Source organism: Ruditapes philippinarum, unplaced genomic scaffold (assembly GCF_026571515.1).
Source record: "Ruditapes philippinarum isolate M1 unplaced genomic scaffold, ASM2657151v2 ctg1381_1_1_1_1, whole genome shotgun sequence".
Classification (NCBI taxonomy): Eukaryota; Metazoa; Mollusca; class Bivalvia; order Venerida; family Veneridae; genus Ruditapes; species Ruditapes philippinarum.
This window is the reverse complement of record NW_026853170.1, coordinates 384,760-403,493: the sequence shown is the minus strand read 5'-3', so window position 1 is coordinate 403,493 and position 18,734 is coordinate 384,760. Positions and strand designations below refer to the sequence as shown.

General features: G+C 30.8%; 2 protein-coding genes across 2 annotated transcripts in view; one reads left to right on the top strand and one right to left on the bottom strand.

Annotated features, from left to right (window-relative positions):
• The window catches only part of LOC132735988 (TBC1 domain family member 16-like), a 44,334-nt gene extending 42,202 nt beyond the window's left edge, over nucleotides 1-2,132 (bottom strand). Inside the window, exon 1 of the mRNA XM_060723033.1 lies at nucleotides 2,020-2,132. The gene's annotated coding sequence lies outside the window, so the exon portion shown is untranslated. The remainder of the gene's footprint in view (nucleotides 1-2,019) is intronic.
• Nucleotides 2,133-2,141: 9 nt separating this feature from the next.
• Nucleotides 2,142-18,649, top strand: LOC132735973 (coiled-coil domain-containing protein 40-like). Its single transcript, XM_060723019.1, has 18 exons — nucleotides 2,142-2,239; nucleotides 3,394-3,500; nucleotides 3,619-3,969; nucleotides 4,835-5,079; nucleotides 5,275-5,358; nucleotides 5,594-5,813; nucleotides 6,051-6,349; nucleotides 6,594-6,697; nucleotides 7,030-7,273; nucleotides 7,512-7,694; nucleotides 8,225-8,470; nucleotides 8,764-8,977; nucleotides 9,284-9,453; nucleotides 9,820-9,911; nucleotides 10,157-10,345; nucleotides 10,574-10,694; nucleotides 11,259-11,417; nucleotides 17,712-18,649. Exons 1-18 carry the CDS (start codon nucleotides 2,223-2,225, stop codon nucleotides 17,958-17,960), a joined length of 3,294 nt encoding a protein of 1,097 aa, XP_060579002.1. The 5' UTR covers nucleotides 2,142-2,222; the 3' UTR covers nucleotides 17,961-18,649.
• Nucleotides 18,650-18,734: the final 85 nt, after the last annotated feature.

Below are 18,734 nucleotides of genomic sequence, written 5' to 3'. Positions count from 1 at the left end.
CTAGCTGTTGAACATCTGACGTCGTCTTTTTTATGTGCATCTTTTCCCTGTGCTTCTTTGAAAGCAACCTTAAAACTGGTGGGTTTTCATATGAACTTGTCTGTCAATAATAATTTGTGCTGTTGTAAATTTGTCATATTTACACATTAGCTAGAACCTAGGGTCATATTTACCTCATTTAGGCTGCATTCTCCTGCATATTCCATCAGCAACTAGTAATAAGTTCTTTAAAATGAAAAAGCTTTAATTTTGTAAACAACTTCTAGAACTACCTACCCCCTGCTGTTGCCTTTACAACCTACCCAAGAGTTCAGTGCAGCAGACACTTGCATTGAACATGTCTCACCCTAGTTTTCCAGTCCCTGTTTTTAACATTTTTGATATTCTTCTTTCATTCTCTTTTAAATAAGTCTTTTTAACTTTCTTGTGATTTAAATGCGAAGACATGTCTACGTCCAGTTAGGAGTTTAACATTAATGGAAGATATATAGAAATGGTAAGTTAAGAGTAAAATTGATTTAGATATATGTATTGTAATACTATAATAAATAAATGTAATCTCTTCCAAGTGTAAACATGTAATCAACCAAAAATTTTGATAGGAGTCTTAGCAAGGTCCTTATTCAGCTATAATCGTTTATATGGTTCACAAGTTAACACCTGTTAATAACAGGGTAATGAGTACAGTGTTTGTGTTTGCATCTTAAACATGTTAATTTACTCGCTATAATTGCCAGGGACGAAAGAAAAAAAGGGCTGTTAAGTCCCTGGGACGAAAATTTCTCCCAGTAAGGCCATCCTTAAAAAAAATGTTTGTTTGCAGTAACCCGACCCAGAATTTTCAAGGTGGGTAGGTAGGTCGATTTTTTTTTTTTTTTAATTGAACTGTACTCCCAAATAAACATGGAATTTCAAAATTCTGGACAATAAATGCTTTGATAATCTGGTAACAATTAATAAATTGATAACTGAATTCTAATTTAATAAGAACTATATTTTATTTCTTCTATTAACTTTTAAAAAAACGAAAACAAAGCACAAGGCATAATTTTCTGATTCAAAAAAAATAATTTTTTATCCAGACCATGAAAAAACATTTGAGTAGGGGCAAATTTTGTGAGTCGGTCGCGTTACTGCAAACAAACATTTTTTTAAGGATGGCCTAACTGGTTAATTAATTTCTCTTAATGTTGTTTTCTTTGATTGAAAACGGATTTTCCATTCCCTATAAATAAATTTTGTATTGTATTTTAAGAACTTGACTGTCACCTTATTTTAATTTATTCCCTTCTCATTTGCAATGCAGATTAATTTTCCAAACATAAACCAGGAGCGATTGCTCAGTCTCGTTTTGTGCAAACCTATCAACAGACGTCACGAACATTGAAAGTCTCTGTTGCCAATATGTTTTTACATTAGAGACTGTTCTGTTGTTAAGTAGGAAAATGTTATCTTTGAAAAGGTAAAATACACATAGAAATATGTACAATAATATAAAAGTATTTAAATAAACCCTAATTCATTGCTTATATTAATATTAAATTTAAGTAATCAGCAGTCTCTTTCCCCACATTCTTTCGAGACTGGAAACTGTTGAAGACCGCAGACAGTCGATTTGCAGGCTATTTCACATGACAAATTTACATGACTGTTAATGTTTTTGTTAATTTACACACCTTCAGCCTTTAAATATTATTCAAGAACAATCAGCTGTCAAATTTTTAGGTAAAGCACACACATTTGATTGTTTGATGAAGTTATTCAAACATTGACATTTCTGTAATTGAGGACTCGTCCCATCTGAATAACGACATAACAGATAAATCAGCACTGATACCCAGGTACTCGGTAAAGCTAACTCTGTTGAGTAAAACATGAGTGATAGCTTGTAAATTGGCTTATGATTTTTTGGAAAAAATCCGTTGAATGTCCTCTTCTTAATAACTTCTCAAAATTATATAAACGAAGACATTTAAGGAATAATAATAAAAACAAACAGTTTGAAGAAATATGTCATACTTGTGCCAGCAATAAAGTGTTGGTGCTGGATTTTCTGCAAAGAAAATTGGTGATTTCATGCACGCATTGTCTTGGACATCTTAGGTACGAATGTATTCGAATACATCCGATTATTTTATTGATTTTGTAACGAAGGATTTCATTGGACAATTATTTACCCACAATGCGTTAGAATGTTATTTCCTGCCTAGCAACAAAACAACATGGCGGATTCTGAAAGGTTTTAGAATTTTTAGATATTTACGCCTTTTTATTAAAGATATCTAGATTATGTCGATAAAATGATTTAAGCATTTACAATTAAGTGAATCAGCGCAATCTTTCTGTGACATAACAGACACTGACTTAATATTTCAAAGCATGTTGTGTTATTTGTTTATGGTTTGGCCAATGTCATGAATGTTCATAACATGTATTGTCGTTATTCTCGAGCATATTTAGAATTTGTTCACTCTATGTTTAGTTTTGTGACCTGAGCTTTTGTGTTAATGAATACTTGTTGTTGTTTTAATCATCCACTACCCTGATTTATAACGGTAGAAGCCAAATTTTATTACAATTTCACTGATAGGTATAGAATTCTATATATATTTTTAATTGTTTTTTTATTTGATTTCCTTTAAATATACACATGTAGTCTATAGCTAGGCAAGCCAAAGCCGAGACCCGCTTCACAGACCCAGTGTTTTACTTCCCTGTATTAAGGCTTCCAATGAAACAATGGCAAATGCTGCCCTCGGGTACAGCGGAACTAAATAATTCTGTTCATTTGTATTATTGCGAAGGACTTGTTTTCACTGACTTATTTTACTGATATTGAGTGTTGCATGTTTTTAAAGCACACATATGATTGTCAATCAAAGCTTAAGTCAGTGATCAAAATAATAGCATTTAGACAAGTACTTTTCTGGTTGGAGAGATAACTTCAACACTAAATAAAATCACTATATGCCTGTTCATTTACTTTGATAATGACATATACTGTACAATAACATATAAACCAATAAATATTTTGTTTTAAAGGGCACAATTAAAAATTCACCCTTTTCCATTTATTCGAACCTCACTATATTAAAATAATGCAGAAAAGTTTAAGCCAACGGAAAACCCCCGGGCCAAACAGGCAGTAAATCCGGGGACAGGAAATGCACTAAAATTTTTATAGGTATTAATTTTTAAAAATTTTTTTTAATTTTTTTTATTTGATTTCTTTTAAATATACTACGGTGTTATCTATGACGGGCAAAACATTATATATAATATAATTTTTATATACATGTAATAATATATTCAAAAGCAAATCTAAGCAAAATAACATGATTTTGTTTTAAAGAACACAAAATAGAACTTCACATTATATCATTTATTCTGCAGACCTGCATCTAGTGCATCTAAGAAGGATGAAGTTGCAGAACAAGGTGAAGCACCAACAGAAAGACCACCTTCTGGAAGACCCCAATCAGCAGCTAAATCTGCTACAGGTACAGCATTAAATAATTTTTAATAGAAGTCATTTTAAATCTGTTTGTAAATTATTCTTTTTATTTATAAACTTTATCAATATTCTATAGTTGCATTCATTTTAATGATATACTACAGGATCAAGACCAACTTCAGCAAAACCAGGATCAAGGCCTGCATCCGGAAAGCCTGGATCAAGACCTTTGTCTGCAAAGTCAAGAGGCTCTGATAGACCTCCTTCAGCAGCAAGGAGTGGACGTGGTTCAGCAGCTGATGATAAAGCACCTTCTCCAGAGGCTGTAGAAGAACCAGAACAAACAACTGAGCAGCAAGAAGAACAGCCTGTTGTAGATAGAGAAGAAACAGGTCAATCTATTGACCGCCCTGCTTCAGCTGGCTCAAGGCAGGGTTCAAGACAGGGCTCAAGACCTGCTAGTGCTGGAAGACCACAATCTGCATCCAGAGAACAAACACAGGACACTGTTGGAGGTAAATGCAGGGTTCTATTAAAATTCTTTATCAATTTTAGTATCAAGACAGTTTATATACTGCTTTTCTTGGTGACCAAAATCCATAACAAAATGTTTTATGAATTATAGTTTTTATGCTCCCCAAAAAAATTTCGGGGGAAGTCGGATTTTACAACTATTTCACAGCAATGATCACCATATTGAGGCGACATGTCGCGCCAAAATTTGGGTCGCTACCTTGAAGGTCAAGGTCACAGCATGACCTTGCATCAAAATCTTGTGCGGCCCATAACTTTGTTATTTGAAGTCGGATTTTACAACTATTTCACAGAAATGATCACCATATTGAGACGACGTGTCGCATGCAAGTCGGTAGATAGATCTCATTGAGTAGAAGTGACGTGCAAAGAACAGTAACTCTACCTTGCCTTAGTTTGGAATTATCACACTTTGAACTTTTTCTGGGACATAACTCTGAAACTACAAAAGATATACTTTTCTGTGTTCAAAACCTAGTCGGGGAGCATCACCCGGTTCAACCGGCTCTTGTTTTGTTTATTATTTTACATGGAAATTTTGTGAAGCACTTGAAGAAAAGCTAGTGAGTGACTAAGTCTTAATTGCTCGCCCGTTTTACAATTCCTGGTGTATTCTTCTAAGAATAGAATGTAGATAATTTAAGTCTACAGCTGTGAGATGAGGTGATTAAGTAGTTCCATTATAGCTGAAGGCAGGGCCCTGCATTCAAATTAAAATCCTTAGTCTCTGTATTTTGATGTAGGTTACTTAGTTGTAAACTGTTTGTTATTAAATAGCAGTCATTCTGCAAGATTTAAAACTAGTTGATTCCTCCTTGTTTTAAATTATTATTTTGTTACACTCAGCTCCTGCCCCAGGTGGTGATGATGGTGAAGGTGATGGTCAAGGTGATAATATAATTGAGGATGATTTCGTACCAATGGAGCAGAACTTTAGTCAGATGATGGTTGCAGGAGGCGGTGGACCACCAGATGGTGATGGAAGTGATGGATCGGAGGATGATGACGAGGAAGAGGAAGGGGAGGAAGAAGAGTCAGATGATGGTAGTGATGCTGAAAGTAATGTCATGGTTGTACTGGAGCCAGATCATGTAAGAAAAATTTCATTAACAACATTTTATTTTTATCATTTATTCCATATAAATGAGTTAATGGTAATCTGGTCTATTTATACATTTGCAATATTGTATAATTATTATTTCCTGTACTTTCCTGTTTATAAATGTAAATTATCTGAACAGAATTTAAGTCACGGCAATCATATTGTAAATCTGTTTCTATTTCAGCCATTGATGAAAAGATTTCAAGCTGCTCTAAAGAAGCAACTTACCAAGCAAAATGAGAAAGTTACACTTGAACTCAGAGAACTTGTAAGTAAAAAGTTAAATGTAATCAACTATAAAATTAATGTTTTTTTAAATGCGAAAAAAAATGGAAATTTGTGATTTAATAAATTTCTTAACTGATTCTAATAATTACTTTATAGGCATAAAACACAAAAGGAAAAATATTAATTAGCACTTAAATGACACCAAAAGGCTGCAATGTTTTCTTCTTAAATTGGTTTTATGAAGGAAACATTTTTCCACTTTTATATAAATCTAGGATGAGTCATTGAAGACACGTAAAAAGGAGCGTGAAGATCTCGGTGTAGATCTGTATGGGATACAACAAGAACTAGCACGATATCAGATGATGTTAGAGAAGAAACATGACGAGTTCTCAGAGGTCACTCAGGTTAGAACACAGGAGGAACAACAGCTAGATGATGTTAGAAACATGTACAAAGATCTCCAGTATAATGTCAATGTAGAAAAGAAAAAGAGTAAGTCATTAATTTGTGCAATGATTTATTCAATTGAGTAATTTGTCTTTCTGTTATTATGGAGTCTTCTGTTGTCTTTGAAAAACTGTTCATATGTGTGTCACTGATATTTGATGTAAGATAACAAGGTTTGTTTCCAGATATGATCAAAAGTCTAAAATGTCCATATATATTTATTTTTTAAGTGATATAGACAGTCTGCTAACTTATATATAAATTCCCTATTTAATGTTTCAGCATCTGAACTACAAGGAGAGGTAGAGAATTTGGCACTGAGATTGTTTTACATGCAGAATGCCAAGGAAGATGTACGTTCTGACATTGCCATCATGAGAAGAGCAGCAGAGAAAGCTGATACTGAAGTTTCCAAAGCAGAAATAGAGAAACAGAAGCAGGATTTGTTTGTAGATCGTCTCGTAGAGCGGGTAGATAAACTTAAGGAAGAGATTGCCATGTATGAAGCACAGCTCACTGCCCAGCTGGAGGAAACTAAAGCAGCCAAAGAACAGTTGATGGAAGCTTATATGGAGATTGAGGTACATTTAATCATCAAATCTTTTATCATCCTGTTATGCAATGCACTTTGGTTCAGTTGAATTTAACACAGTAAATGTTCCATTAAAACTGCCAATATGGAAATGACCTGATATTGTTTTGTTTGTTGATCAAATATGATGAAATGTTGTCTGTCATTTGAATATTGTACATATGTTTAATGCAGTTATAAGTTGATATTAATGATGGTGGTTCATGTAATAGTTACATATTGTTATATTTCAGGCAATCAGTTTAGAGAAGAAGCAGTTATACCAGCAGTGGAACAGCAGTTTGATTGGTATGAGGAGAAGAGATGAGGCCCATGCTGCTATGCTGGAAGCACTTAGGTAACTTATTTGTAAATTGTTGCTTGATATCATCAACAGCAGATAACAGCTTAATATTTATTGCTTGTTAAATGATGTGAATGATTTTATATTTCATTATGAAAAAGCTGCCGAATATGGTAAAAGTTTTCCCTTGTCTGAAATATATCAAATACATTCTCTAGGAGTCTACATATTTTAAAACTTAATCTGAAGGTTTTTTTTAGATAATAAATCTTAATGATGTCATTATGTTCTTCCTTATATCCTTTTAGACATTTTAATTTTGCTCTTATTACAAATCTTGTTTTAATATGTGTGTAAAATATTAAGATGTGATGTTGTTTAAACAGTCAGCAACAACAAAAGGTGTTGTCCCTGGAGACGGAGATTGAAGGCTACAAGAAGTCTATCCAGAAAGAGCAGGAACAGAATGAGAAGCTTACTCTAATATTAAACAAGACAGAGAGAGATATAGAGACAGTGAAGAAACAGTTGACACAGTGTCAGAGTAAACATGATGCTCTCAAGTCAGAATATGCCACCTATACCAGAATACTTCACGAGACTGAACAGAGTCTTAACAGGGCTATGACTGTAAGTTTTCTATGTAGTTTTCTGATTTCTTTCAGAATCAGATTTTTGTTCATAAACTTTCTATAACCTTTCTATACAAAATTGCTTGATTGTTAGTTTCATTTCCCTTTGTTGTCTTTATTTGTACAAATCTTTGAACTGCTATAAAATATCAATTTATTTGTGAACTCGTACAATAAAGCAATTGTTATTAAAAGTAAGTAAGTAAGTAAATTTTTTGTTCCTTTTTGACTTGCAGGATAAAACACTGCGGCAGAATGAGTTAAATGCTCTACGGAAACAGATAGAGAGGGAATATCTGGAGAAAGTCAAACTGGAAGATGACATCATGGAGAAAATGAGAAGTCAACTTACTATGGACAAAGCTGCTCAATATACTAAGAAACTTACTGGCAAGAAGAGAGAACTGACTAAACAACTGGTATAAAATTAGGAAATACATAAATCAATTTTGTGTGCATTGTTGTCGAATAATGCATGGTTCGAGTTCAAATGCGCAGAAATATAATCATGAAGGCCGATATACCTCATTGATTAATTTCAAAGCATTTGAAAGATAAACTGTGCATTATTATATTGTAATGCATGAAAAATTAATATCTATTTCCATTATAACATGCTAATGATAAGAGAATTCATAAAAAATATGTTGAACTACATTGACTGTAGAAGTAATTTTCCTAACATCATTTGGTTTATTGACCCCATATACTATTGTGACGTCACACAATATGTAAGCATTTTTTTTTCATGCTGTGCATATTTCATGTAATAATGCACTTGATTGTCCTATCTGCATGTAGGGGAATAGTGTAAAGAGTGTAACATCTATATCTTTTTGAAAATAAGTATGTTATGATTAAAGTCATGTTTTCATTTTAGACATTTTGTTACAGAAAATAACTTAGGTTAAAACTTGTAATTACAATAATTGCTTACTTTCCTATACAGGAAACTCAAATGGCTGAAGTAGAGAACGACATATCCAATAATACCCTGCAGATCTCTAATGTCAGAGCTCGTATAGAACGTTTGCAGAAAATCTCGGCTGAACTTGATAATGAGATTGCTCGCCAGAATGAGATCATCAACAGAAGTGAGACTGAGATTGTACGCAGGAACGCTATCATTGAACGTAAACAGAATCTCATTGATCAGTTTAACAAGAAGCTTGAAGTGATGATCACCAAGGCTGGGGTAAGTTTTTTTATAATTTCAACTTCTTATAGTGATATCCCATATCATATAAATATGCAATTATAAATATATATAATTGATCTGTAAAACCTGTATTTCCTTTATTTTTTGTGAATGCATAAAGTAGATATGAAATAAAAGTGGATTGAAATTGCTGTCCTAATATTGAAATATTGAACATTATTGTATATAAAAGAAACTTTTGACATAGCAACCTAGCCTTTAAGTCATGTTAATTTGAATTGTGTGGATATAATAGATGTAGTATAAAGATATAAAATATTTATGTACAGGGTATTGAACTGGGACCTCTGGAGATCAACATCAACTCCCTACAGAAGTCAATAGATGCACGTGTACAGGAGATTGTAGATCTCCAACAATTATGGTTAAGACAACAGACCGAGTTGGTACGTCTAGCAAAAGATAAAGATGAGCAGTCTGTTGATGTTACCAAACTAAAGAAACAACTCACCATTCTAACACAGAAGAAAGCTAGAACTGAAGGTACATGTATTTTCAACCTTGAATGTTAGTGTAGGTTATATTTCCAATTCTTTTTTTTTTTTTTTTTTTTTTTTTTAGAAGTTGAATAAACATTCCATCAGAGAACCACTAAGCTGGCTTACTTGAAAGACTTTTATGCAATGAATTTCAATTTCAAGAATTTGTTGGTATTATTTATTATTTTCCTTACACATGGTCAATATTTGGTGTTTACATTATAGAAATTACTTGTGTATATTAAAGGCTTAATTCATAATTTCTTGCTATTTTTGACAACTTGCTAACATGTTTATTTATACTATGTAGGTGAGATAGATGGTCAGAGATTGGAAACATATGATATTGAACGTAGCATCAGTAATATGCAGAATGATATGATTAAACTCAACAAATTGTTACATAAAGAGAAGGGAACTCAAGTTATGCTTCAACAAGACAACATTCTCAAAGAGAATGACTTTATCACTAGTCTTAAGGTATATACTTTTAACTTGATAGCAAAGTGAACTGTTATTTCATACTAAGGTTTTATAAGTGAACTGTTATTTCATACTAAGGTTTTATTTATACATGTATATGAATAATGCTTTACGTTTATCTGCAATTTTACTTGGGTAAATATATGGACAGGAAAACATAATTGTTCAAAATGATAGAATTTTGAAGGAAAATGGAGTTATAGAATTATAGTTATAAAAATGGAACTGCATGTGCAGTTCTGTGTTTTTAAAACTTTGATATGAACATCTTTTTCTTTGAATGAAACCATTCACTAGTATAGTTGAAATACAGAAATGTATATTCAGATAAGTAGAATTTATGTATTTTGTGTATAATTTAAGGATCACGAGCATGAGTCTATAGAGTTACAGACAAGTCTCGAGGCCCTGAAGGAGGAGAAAGAAAGATTACTCAACAGTCTAGTTGAGGCAGAGTAAGTACAAGACTACTTCATTTATGCTTTTGTTAGTAATGGTTCAATTTTCTTCCAGGGTAATTTTATTTTCAATTATAATATTTCTTAAATAATTACCATGTTAGCTGTATGTCAAAAATTTAAGAGTTTTTTTAACAACTGAATTTTATTTGTAACATGTGTGATATAATTATCATAGTTAAGAAACAGATTGTAAATATATAAATAAGTATATTAAAACTTTAATTGTATTTTTAAACAAGACGTCAGATAATGTTGTGGGAGAAAAAGACACAACTTGCTCGTGAGACTCGTGCCGCTGTGGATTCTGAAGTAGGTCAAGGTGAGGTGCGTGCTATGAAAGCAGAAATTCATCGTATGCAGGTTCGATACTCCCAGTTAATGAAACAACAGGAGAAAATGATACAAGAGATGGAGAAGGCTGTATCCAGGTAATATACCTTGCTCAACTTTTCTTGTTTCACTCTTAACATTGTATGAATGCTTTGATATCTATGATTTTTTTTTTTTTACAGGTATTTTAAACATTGCACAAATGAATGAAATGGGTTTCCTCATATTTTTGAAAACTTAACAAGAACATTTTTCTAAGGAATGGTATTTTTATAAGTTTTTGGTAAATGAAATAGCAACTTTTAAATTTTACTTTTGTATTTTAGGCGTGATACAATTGTTACTCGAGGTGATGCCTCACAGAAAATTAACAAGAAGGTGCTAACAAAGGGAACGTTTGAACGACAAATGAACGAGACTAGAAAAAAGATAAAACAAACTATTCAGGTATGTTTATATAGTTACTAAATGGATTCCTGATTTGAAATTCTATGTACAAAAAATGTCACATTACACTTCTGAGCTTTATAACCTTGATACAAAGGATATACAAAACTAAACTATACACAAGTCAGTAACTGACTTTGTAATTTAATCTTTACGATAACTTTCCAGTTGTTATTGTGAATTTGAAAGAATTACACAAATGTCTTTCTAGTGGATTTTACTCCTTACAATGTTGGACCAGTACCGCCAGATGCAGAAAGAATTATCACAAAATAGGAAAATATTGCTTTTTTCACTGATTTTTACATTTTCATTCATTAACGTATTGAAATTGGTGTGAACCGATGAAAAAGTGAATTTTGGCTGGTGAAAAGGCAAGATTTTATCATTTAATCATTCAAGCACCTTGACTGGTATATACCAGAAAACGGCATTTAGTGTTGTGCTCCAACGTTTTTTGTTTTATTTCACTCCTTTCTAGTAAGCCAGCTTACTGGTTCTCTGAAGGAATGCAATTTTTAGTTTTAAATTGTGCATTAACATGATTACCTGTATATTGTATAGGAAGCTAATTCATGTGATGGGGAGATACAACAGTTACGTGAACATCAGACACAGCTGAGCTCACAGCTAGAACAAGGTCAACTTAACGTACAGTCATTACAGGGTAACTCCGATTCCATTGATGGAGATATTGATAGACTGATTGAAGTTAAACAGAAGGTATTACATTGTTTTAATCTATATATAGATATACATACATGTATATATGGCCTGAAAATGAAGTAATAACTTAATCATTAACTTATTACATTATTTCCATACCATTCATGTGACTTAATGTTTAAACATTAAACTATTGTAATGTTCAGGGTGTTTTTTGTGGTTTTTTTTTTTACATATTAAGGAAATACTGTGACTGGCGACTTTAAACTTCACCACATTTATCTCTCTAAATGATAAAATTTGATTTTTAAAATTGTTTATGATAATTATTCAAGTTGTTTTTTTTGTTGTTTTTTTTAAATGAAGCAATAAACATAGCCTGACTTGTAGTAGTAACATAACATATTTTCACAAGCAATAAATTCATGTATATGACATTTTTATTTGAGTGTAGTTTCACACATTATCATGACAGCAGAAGATTAAAGATAACTGTACAATTTAAAAAACAATAAAATCTCAATTTGTTGAATGCAATTAAATTTGACAAATACATATCTGTTCACAAATTTATGACCCTTTCTCTAATAGATATAACAAGGAAACAATGTGGTGTATGTCAAGCAAACAATACTTGGGGGAGGGGGAAATTAGTAGGACAGCTCCAGGGCACCCATGTCAATTGAATAATTAATCAAATTCTAAAATCACATTGTAACAGGAAAATGAAAGCCATAATTATAACAAAGAGACTGTCCATGTAGATTTAGATACACTGTTTAAAATTCTGTAGTTAATTAGAACTAAGAAATAGGGTTCACAATTATTTATTTGTTATTATTTATTTGTTATATACCTCATCTTGGCTCCTGAAATCAAGCAAAATTAAAATTTTTAAAAAGGAGCTGAAAAAAAAATTACATGTACATGTATTATTAAAATTTATTTGATGTAGATGACGATTTTCTTGATTACAATGAACTGTAGTTTTCATATTATATGTATCTGATATTGTTAAATAATTGAAAATTAAACAGAAATCATTGTAAGAAAAAGAAATATATTTTAGTGTATATGAAAATAATTATACAATGTAATCAATGTTTTAAAAATTGTGCCAAGTTTGGGATCCGAACATGTGTAGTGTCCCATAAACAAATGTTTCTATTAAAATAATGTATCAAAATGATAGAAAACAGGTACATACAAAAGTTACCAACAAGTGTATAAAATAGAATTTTTATTGTGTATAATATTGTATATAATGGCATTTGAGACTTTGACTCATGAAAACCTTAAATTAAGTAAACACACAAGAGGCATTGTCATTGTTGATTTAACTGTTGTTTGAATTTGCCGCTATATTTTAAGGGGTCATTTTGCCCCTATGTAATTTTCTGTTTGATGTGAAGCAGACACATTTCCCGAGGGTTTAGGTCAATAATAGATGAATTAACTGTCATGTTTGATGACAAGCTACATTTTATGCCAGTTTTTATCTTCCTAAGGCTATACAGCGATAACTTTCAACTATATAATTGGAGTGTAAATGTGTTGAGATGGCCCCTAATAATACTCTACTGTCCATAACGGTTTTGGTGGCAAAATTAACTTTGAAAATCATGTATCATAGAAACTTGGAGCATCAGAACAGTTCATATGAAGAATAAATTTTAGCTTAGTTTTAACATTTATAAATGAGATATGTTTTAATACCAAAGACAATAGAGTCATTTCAGGGCATACATATGTAAACAAATTCATTGTAATAATAGTCAAACTGGAAAGTGAAAACTTTTTCTGTAAAAATATGACATTTGATGGACATAGGAAGGTTGCATGATTATACTATAGCAGAATATGGTCAATTCAAAAATAAAGTGTTAAATACTTAAAACCGCCATGAACATGTTTTATTACATTTTGTTCATATAAAAATCTGTTCTTCCTTTTAGGAGTTTCTTAAAGGATTATAAATCTATATCTATGTAATATTTTAATAAAATTCATCAACAGTAAAATTATATTGGTTCCATTATTATATGGTTGATTCCCAAAAAAGCTGTAACAGATAGAATGTCTCTGTTATTTAATACACATGAATAATGTACGTAAGCAGAATAAAATGTTTTGGAACAAAATATTATTTTGCTATTTTAAATAGGGTTTTATCCATTTAGCAATGATTTTGTGCATGCGCCATTCACTTTTAAGGCAATCAATTACTATTTTTATTTCATACAAGCATTTTGGAAGTATACTTCTATAAAATTCAAACAATAATTTTTGCATCAGATATATAGCTTTATACACTTTAATTTACTAGATCAGGGGCATTGCAATAATTAGATGCTATGGAGCAGTCATAGAAAAGAGGTCACAAACTATGGGGGAAAAAAATAAAAAAATCATAATTATTTTCAGTAGTTTTAGTATAAATCAGAATAATGATACAATTTTACATTTAAATGATTCACTCTATGATTCTATCAAAACATAATAACAATCTCTACAGTTTTACATGTGATATATTTATTATTTACTTGTAATTGACTAGGTGTTTGAAAATATTTGAGTCTTTTAAGGGAAGTGTTAAACAAATATAATATTATCTCTTGATAAATCAGGTCCCTGCTTATATATACAGTATATAATTAGCAGAAATATGAAGTATCATTATACTTAAAGTGTGATGTCCAGCTAAGTTCACAGGTCACCTGCTTTTAACTATATATACAAGGTGTTTAATCACTTTTTAGCACTAAATATGAGACCGGTCAATTAGCACACCTGTCCCCTTTATTCCACATGGGAATATTTAAGTTTCCCTCCAAATTTATCATACCGGTCTCTTACATCATGATTTCGCCTAACTGTGGTAAATAGTGACATAGTGTGATATGTATGTCAGTATAGTTTGGCTATGCAAATATTTACTTATTTACTTACTGGTCTTTTGTTGTCTTTGTTGATAAAGAAGGGGCTTATGTTTAATTAACTCAGATATGACTTGTTATGTAAATATTACCCAATATGAAATAAATTCTGCTCTTGAATTGATGTAAATTTACAAAGTAAGAATATTTTGGAACAATCAGGGACTGTCAGTTTTATTACGATGATAAAAAATTATTGATTTAAAAAATGCAATTTAAGTTATTGTTTTTGTTTAGTATATAAATCTGTACTTTTGTGATCAGTATAAAATAGAACAACAAAAAACAAACATAAACTGTGAAACTGCAGGAATTAAAAATAGTAGCCTTTGTCAACTACATAAAGCCAGGCGAGCCTGACCAAGGACTAAAGTTAAAGTCTGTGTCTGACCAAGCTCTGTATTGTTGGTAATTTTTTTGGTATTTTGATGTTGAAATCCGTTAAGTGTCAATTGAACTGTTCCAAATTCAAGACATGGCAAATCTTTTACACCAAGTCATGTTTTTAAAGGTTAAGTCACCATTTGATATAAAATTATACTATATGTAAAATAATTCATTTCATATGAAATTAAAGTTGATATAAAATTACAATTCATTTCATATAAAATTAAAGTTGATATAAAATTACAGTTTTGATATATAAAACAATTATTGCTGGTTTTTTTTTCAACATGTATAGGACAAATAATGCAGAGTACTTTTTTTTAAATCAATAAGGTAACTGAACATCAAAGAGTCATTGATTCTGTATAGAGGATTATACCTGGTACCTACCTGGCTGGATATTTTTGACCTGTGTTGACCCCTGCTGCTTCTAGCTGCAGGCAGTAGTGTTGTTAATAATTGATAAATTAAGCTGCATTCATTCATTGTTATCTGATGCCCTTTGTTATATAGAGATAATATTGACTACAGACTTAATCATATATTAAACAACTGGCCAGCTTTTGTCTGCCTATCTGTACTCTTGTCACAAATTGATCAACATTGCTCTTTGAAGATATCTGATGCTGTTAAGTAGTTTTCTGTTATGTTGTGCTGGTGTTCAGATTATTTAAATACAGCAGGCTGATTATCATGTTACATCATAGGGTAAAGTCCTGCTGGTTCATGTACATATGTATATTTATTATATACTTATAAATGAAATATTGAGAATTATTGATGAAATAAAATGCGTATTTTCATTTTCCGTATTTTCACTGTAAAAATTTATTTTTCACTGCAGTGAAACATATTTTCCGTATTTTCACTGGTGTCCTGCCGGACTACTTTCTTTTAAATTCTACCAGTACACAAAATTTAAGGGACAGTTTTTCAAATTTTATCGCAAAAAAGAGAAAAATGTACATAATAAACAGAAAATTCAAGTTTTTTCTATAAATACATGATTTATTTTCATCTTGTGGCATGAAAATTACCATATTTCACTCGTGGCTACCACCACTCATGAAATATTTATTTTCATACCACTCGATGAAAATAAATCATGTATTTATAGAAAAAACTTGAATATCCTCTATATATATACCTATTATGTTTTCTAAAAATATTTTGATGCATATCTAAAGCCTTGTTAAAATGTTTGAATACAGAAAATTAGTAAAATAAAGCAGCATATACCTGATCTTTAAAAGATAACATGTATACATTACAATAGTTTTAATTAATAATGAAATGAATTCTTTACCAGCTTTAAGCCGAATTGGATTTTTTTGTCCCCAAAGAAGTAATATTGTCATTTACATTTGCAACTACTTTCTCTTATCATTTATTTTTAACAAAAAAGAGACCCTCCTTTATCATTTAATGCACTAAGTGTACATAAATATTTAATTCTTTTGTTTATTTTGAAGTATGAAATCATCATAAAAGGTCAATCATTAACTTAGAATAACCAGAAATTATAACAATAGCATCCATGCAATATCCAATTGTCATAATATTTGTGAAAATGTCTTACAGAACAATTATTGGCAAGTTTACAGTATTAACAACATTGATGATTGCTTGTATACAAAATATTATTGACTGTAAACATCATGTAACAACTTGGGACAATAAATCAATAAAACACATCTTGAATTTGCATACAGCATATAAAATATTTATAAAGGTGTTATAAAGTGTGCCACAACTGTAACCTTATAATCACAATTAGGTCCTGACATGTTTATTTGTACTGATAATGATACTGTTGTAAATTATCACAAATTTGTTAACTGTCAAAATGAACAAATTTAAACTAAATTTCTGCCATCATTGTTAACCTAGAGGCTGCTGTATTTTACAATAATTGCATATGTTAATATTGTGCATCACTTTCTTCTAAGTGTCTCATTGCAAAGATTTTTGTCTGTAACACAGCCACTTTTGACACCTTTCCATTTAAAATGTGAGAAAAAATGCCTCTGGGATATTTAGATTTGCTGCTATGGTCTATTCAAAATTGCCGCCCTTTTCTCTGTCATGAGGTATAGAATGATGTCAGATTTTATCTCTTTTTGTCTTGTACAGTTGACAAATTGGCTGAAACTTTCATGTCATCTGATAAAAAGATACTAGTGATGTTATTGTATACAAACTTCCCTGTTTGTGACATATGATCTTCAAAATGTAACAAGATGCTCTAAAGATTATAATTGGGGTTCTAAAACAGTTTTCTTTTTTTAAAAAAGGTCTCTGGATCTTGGTATATAAGCTTCAATACTTCTTGTAATTCTTCTTATATGTTTTATTTTTAAGTTTTGACTTTATATTTTCTATACTTACTTTGTTCCCCTTTTAGAAAAAAGCTATATTGTAAAGCCTCATCTTTATTTGAAAGGGATTATTTACATAGGACATTTAATGAGAAAGGCTATTACATAGCTGCACAATTGTTTGCAATAAAGCAATTTATTTTTATGTCAAGATTATTTAATATAGAACTACAGTAAAGTTTATAATTATCCCCTGTACTGTTAAATTATCAACAAAATTGGATAATGTTTTATTTTTATAAAGATGCAATTTACTAAAGCTTATAAAGGATTAGGAATTGTTCAGAACATGTGGTGGGGGATTATCAGATAATGTTGTAACAACATGTCATAGCATTACTCTACTAATACCATCTAATCCTTCACAAGATGATCTAACTGTACAAGATGAAACCATTATCAACATCTACCTTTTATCAACAATCTAATGCTTTTGACACACATTTGTCTCACAATACAAAATGGCAGGCATGTGGCAGGCTTATTTTAATGGAATTTTTTAACAACAATAAAATATCTTAATTGAACAAAAATCCTTTTGAATTATCATATTTAATGTTTATTCTTTAAGATTATTCTGAATCTTACTTTGTAAGACGGTTCACTTGAGGAATGCAATAATGTACATATGTTTTATTTTATAATTTCAGAATATGACTGAATTGTTGGCACGGCAACAGAAGATGAAGTACTACCAGCAGGCTAAGGATGGCAAGTACCACAGACTGTGCAAGTCCGAGGCTTCACTAGAGTCTGAGTATCAGAAGCAGGTTGACAGACTACAGTCACTGAGCGCCATCGTGGATCGTCTCAACCAGGAATACCCTCATGTACAGCCGACATTACGACGTGTTACAGTCAACCTTAGCTCAAAGACTGTAGAAGATGAGAGTGTATAGATAAATAAACATTGACCAAAACTGTTCTGTGATAAAAATAAAAAACTGACATTGTCTTATATATGAATTTGATTAAAATTGTTGAATGTTGTTAAATTATGTAAAAATATTTGTATTTGTTTATATATATTTATAAAGTATTTATTTATTACTTCTAAATACAAACTTACAATAGATTACTAAGTGTAAATGTTAGATATAATTGTGTGACGCACTGCCAGCAAAAAATAAGAATGCTTGAACTGCAGCATTCTACAAATTATACATTCTTTTCTGATAATTTGCCAAGAGTTTGTTGAAAATTATTTAGATGTATGTTTGATTTTTAAAATATTTAGGTACATGTTTAAACAGTTTTATTGGAAAAATATTCAGTGTGTTTCAATGATCTGTGAGACAAGTGTAAGCCAAAACTACATGTATGAATAATTAAAAATGTGATGTTGTCAAGCTAAATGTATACATGCAGTTGAATTATCCCGTCCAATTTCTTATTATTTTCAGTTGTTTCATTTATTTGTTGTTGTTTTTTTTTTCTTATCTAATTATAGATATATAATTGGTTATATGTGTTTAAACATTTTGCTAAAAGACTATGATGTGCACATATCAATGAAACTCTGTCATATGTTTTCTTTTGTAATGAATGTCACTATTTCAATATGCATGATGTAATAAATATGATATAAAAAAATTCATGGTTTCTTCTATTACTTTACACTGAATATTATAGCCTTTTAGGATAGTATTATAATGTTGAATAATATTTAGGAT

Coding starts and splice junctions, on each gene's coding strand:
- LOC132735973 (XM_060723019.1), top strand. Junction 5,359..5,593: donor CACTTGAACTCAGAGAACTT/GTAAGTAAAAAG, acceptor ATATAAATCTAG/GATGAGTCATTGAAGACACG. Junction 5,814..6,050: donor CAATGTAGAAAAGAAAAAGA/GTAAGTCATTAA, acceptor TTAATGTTTCAG/CATCTGAACTACAAGGAGAG.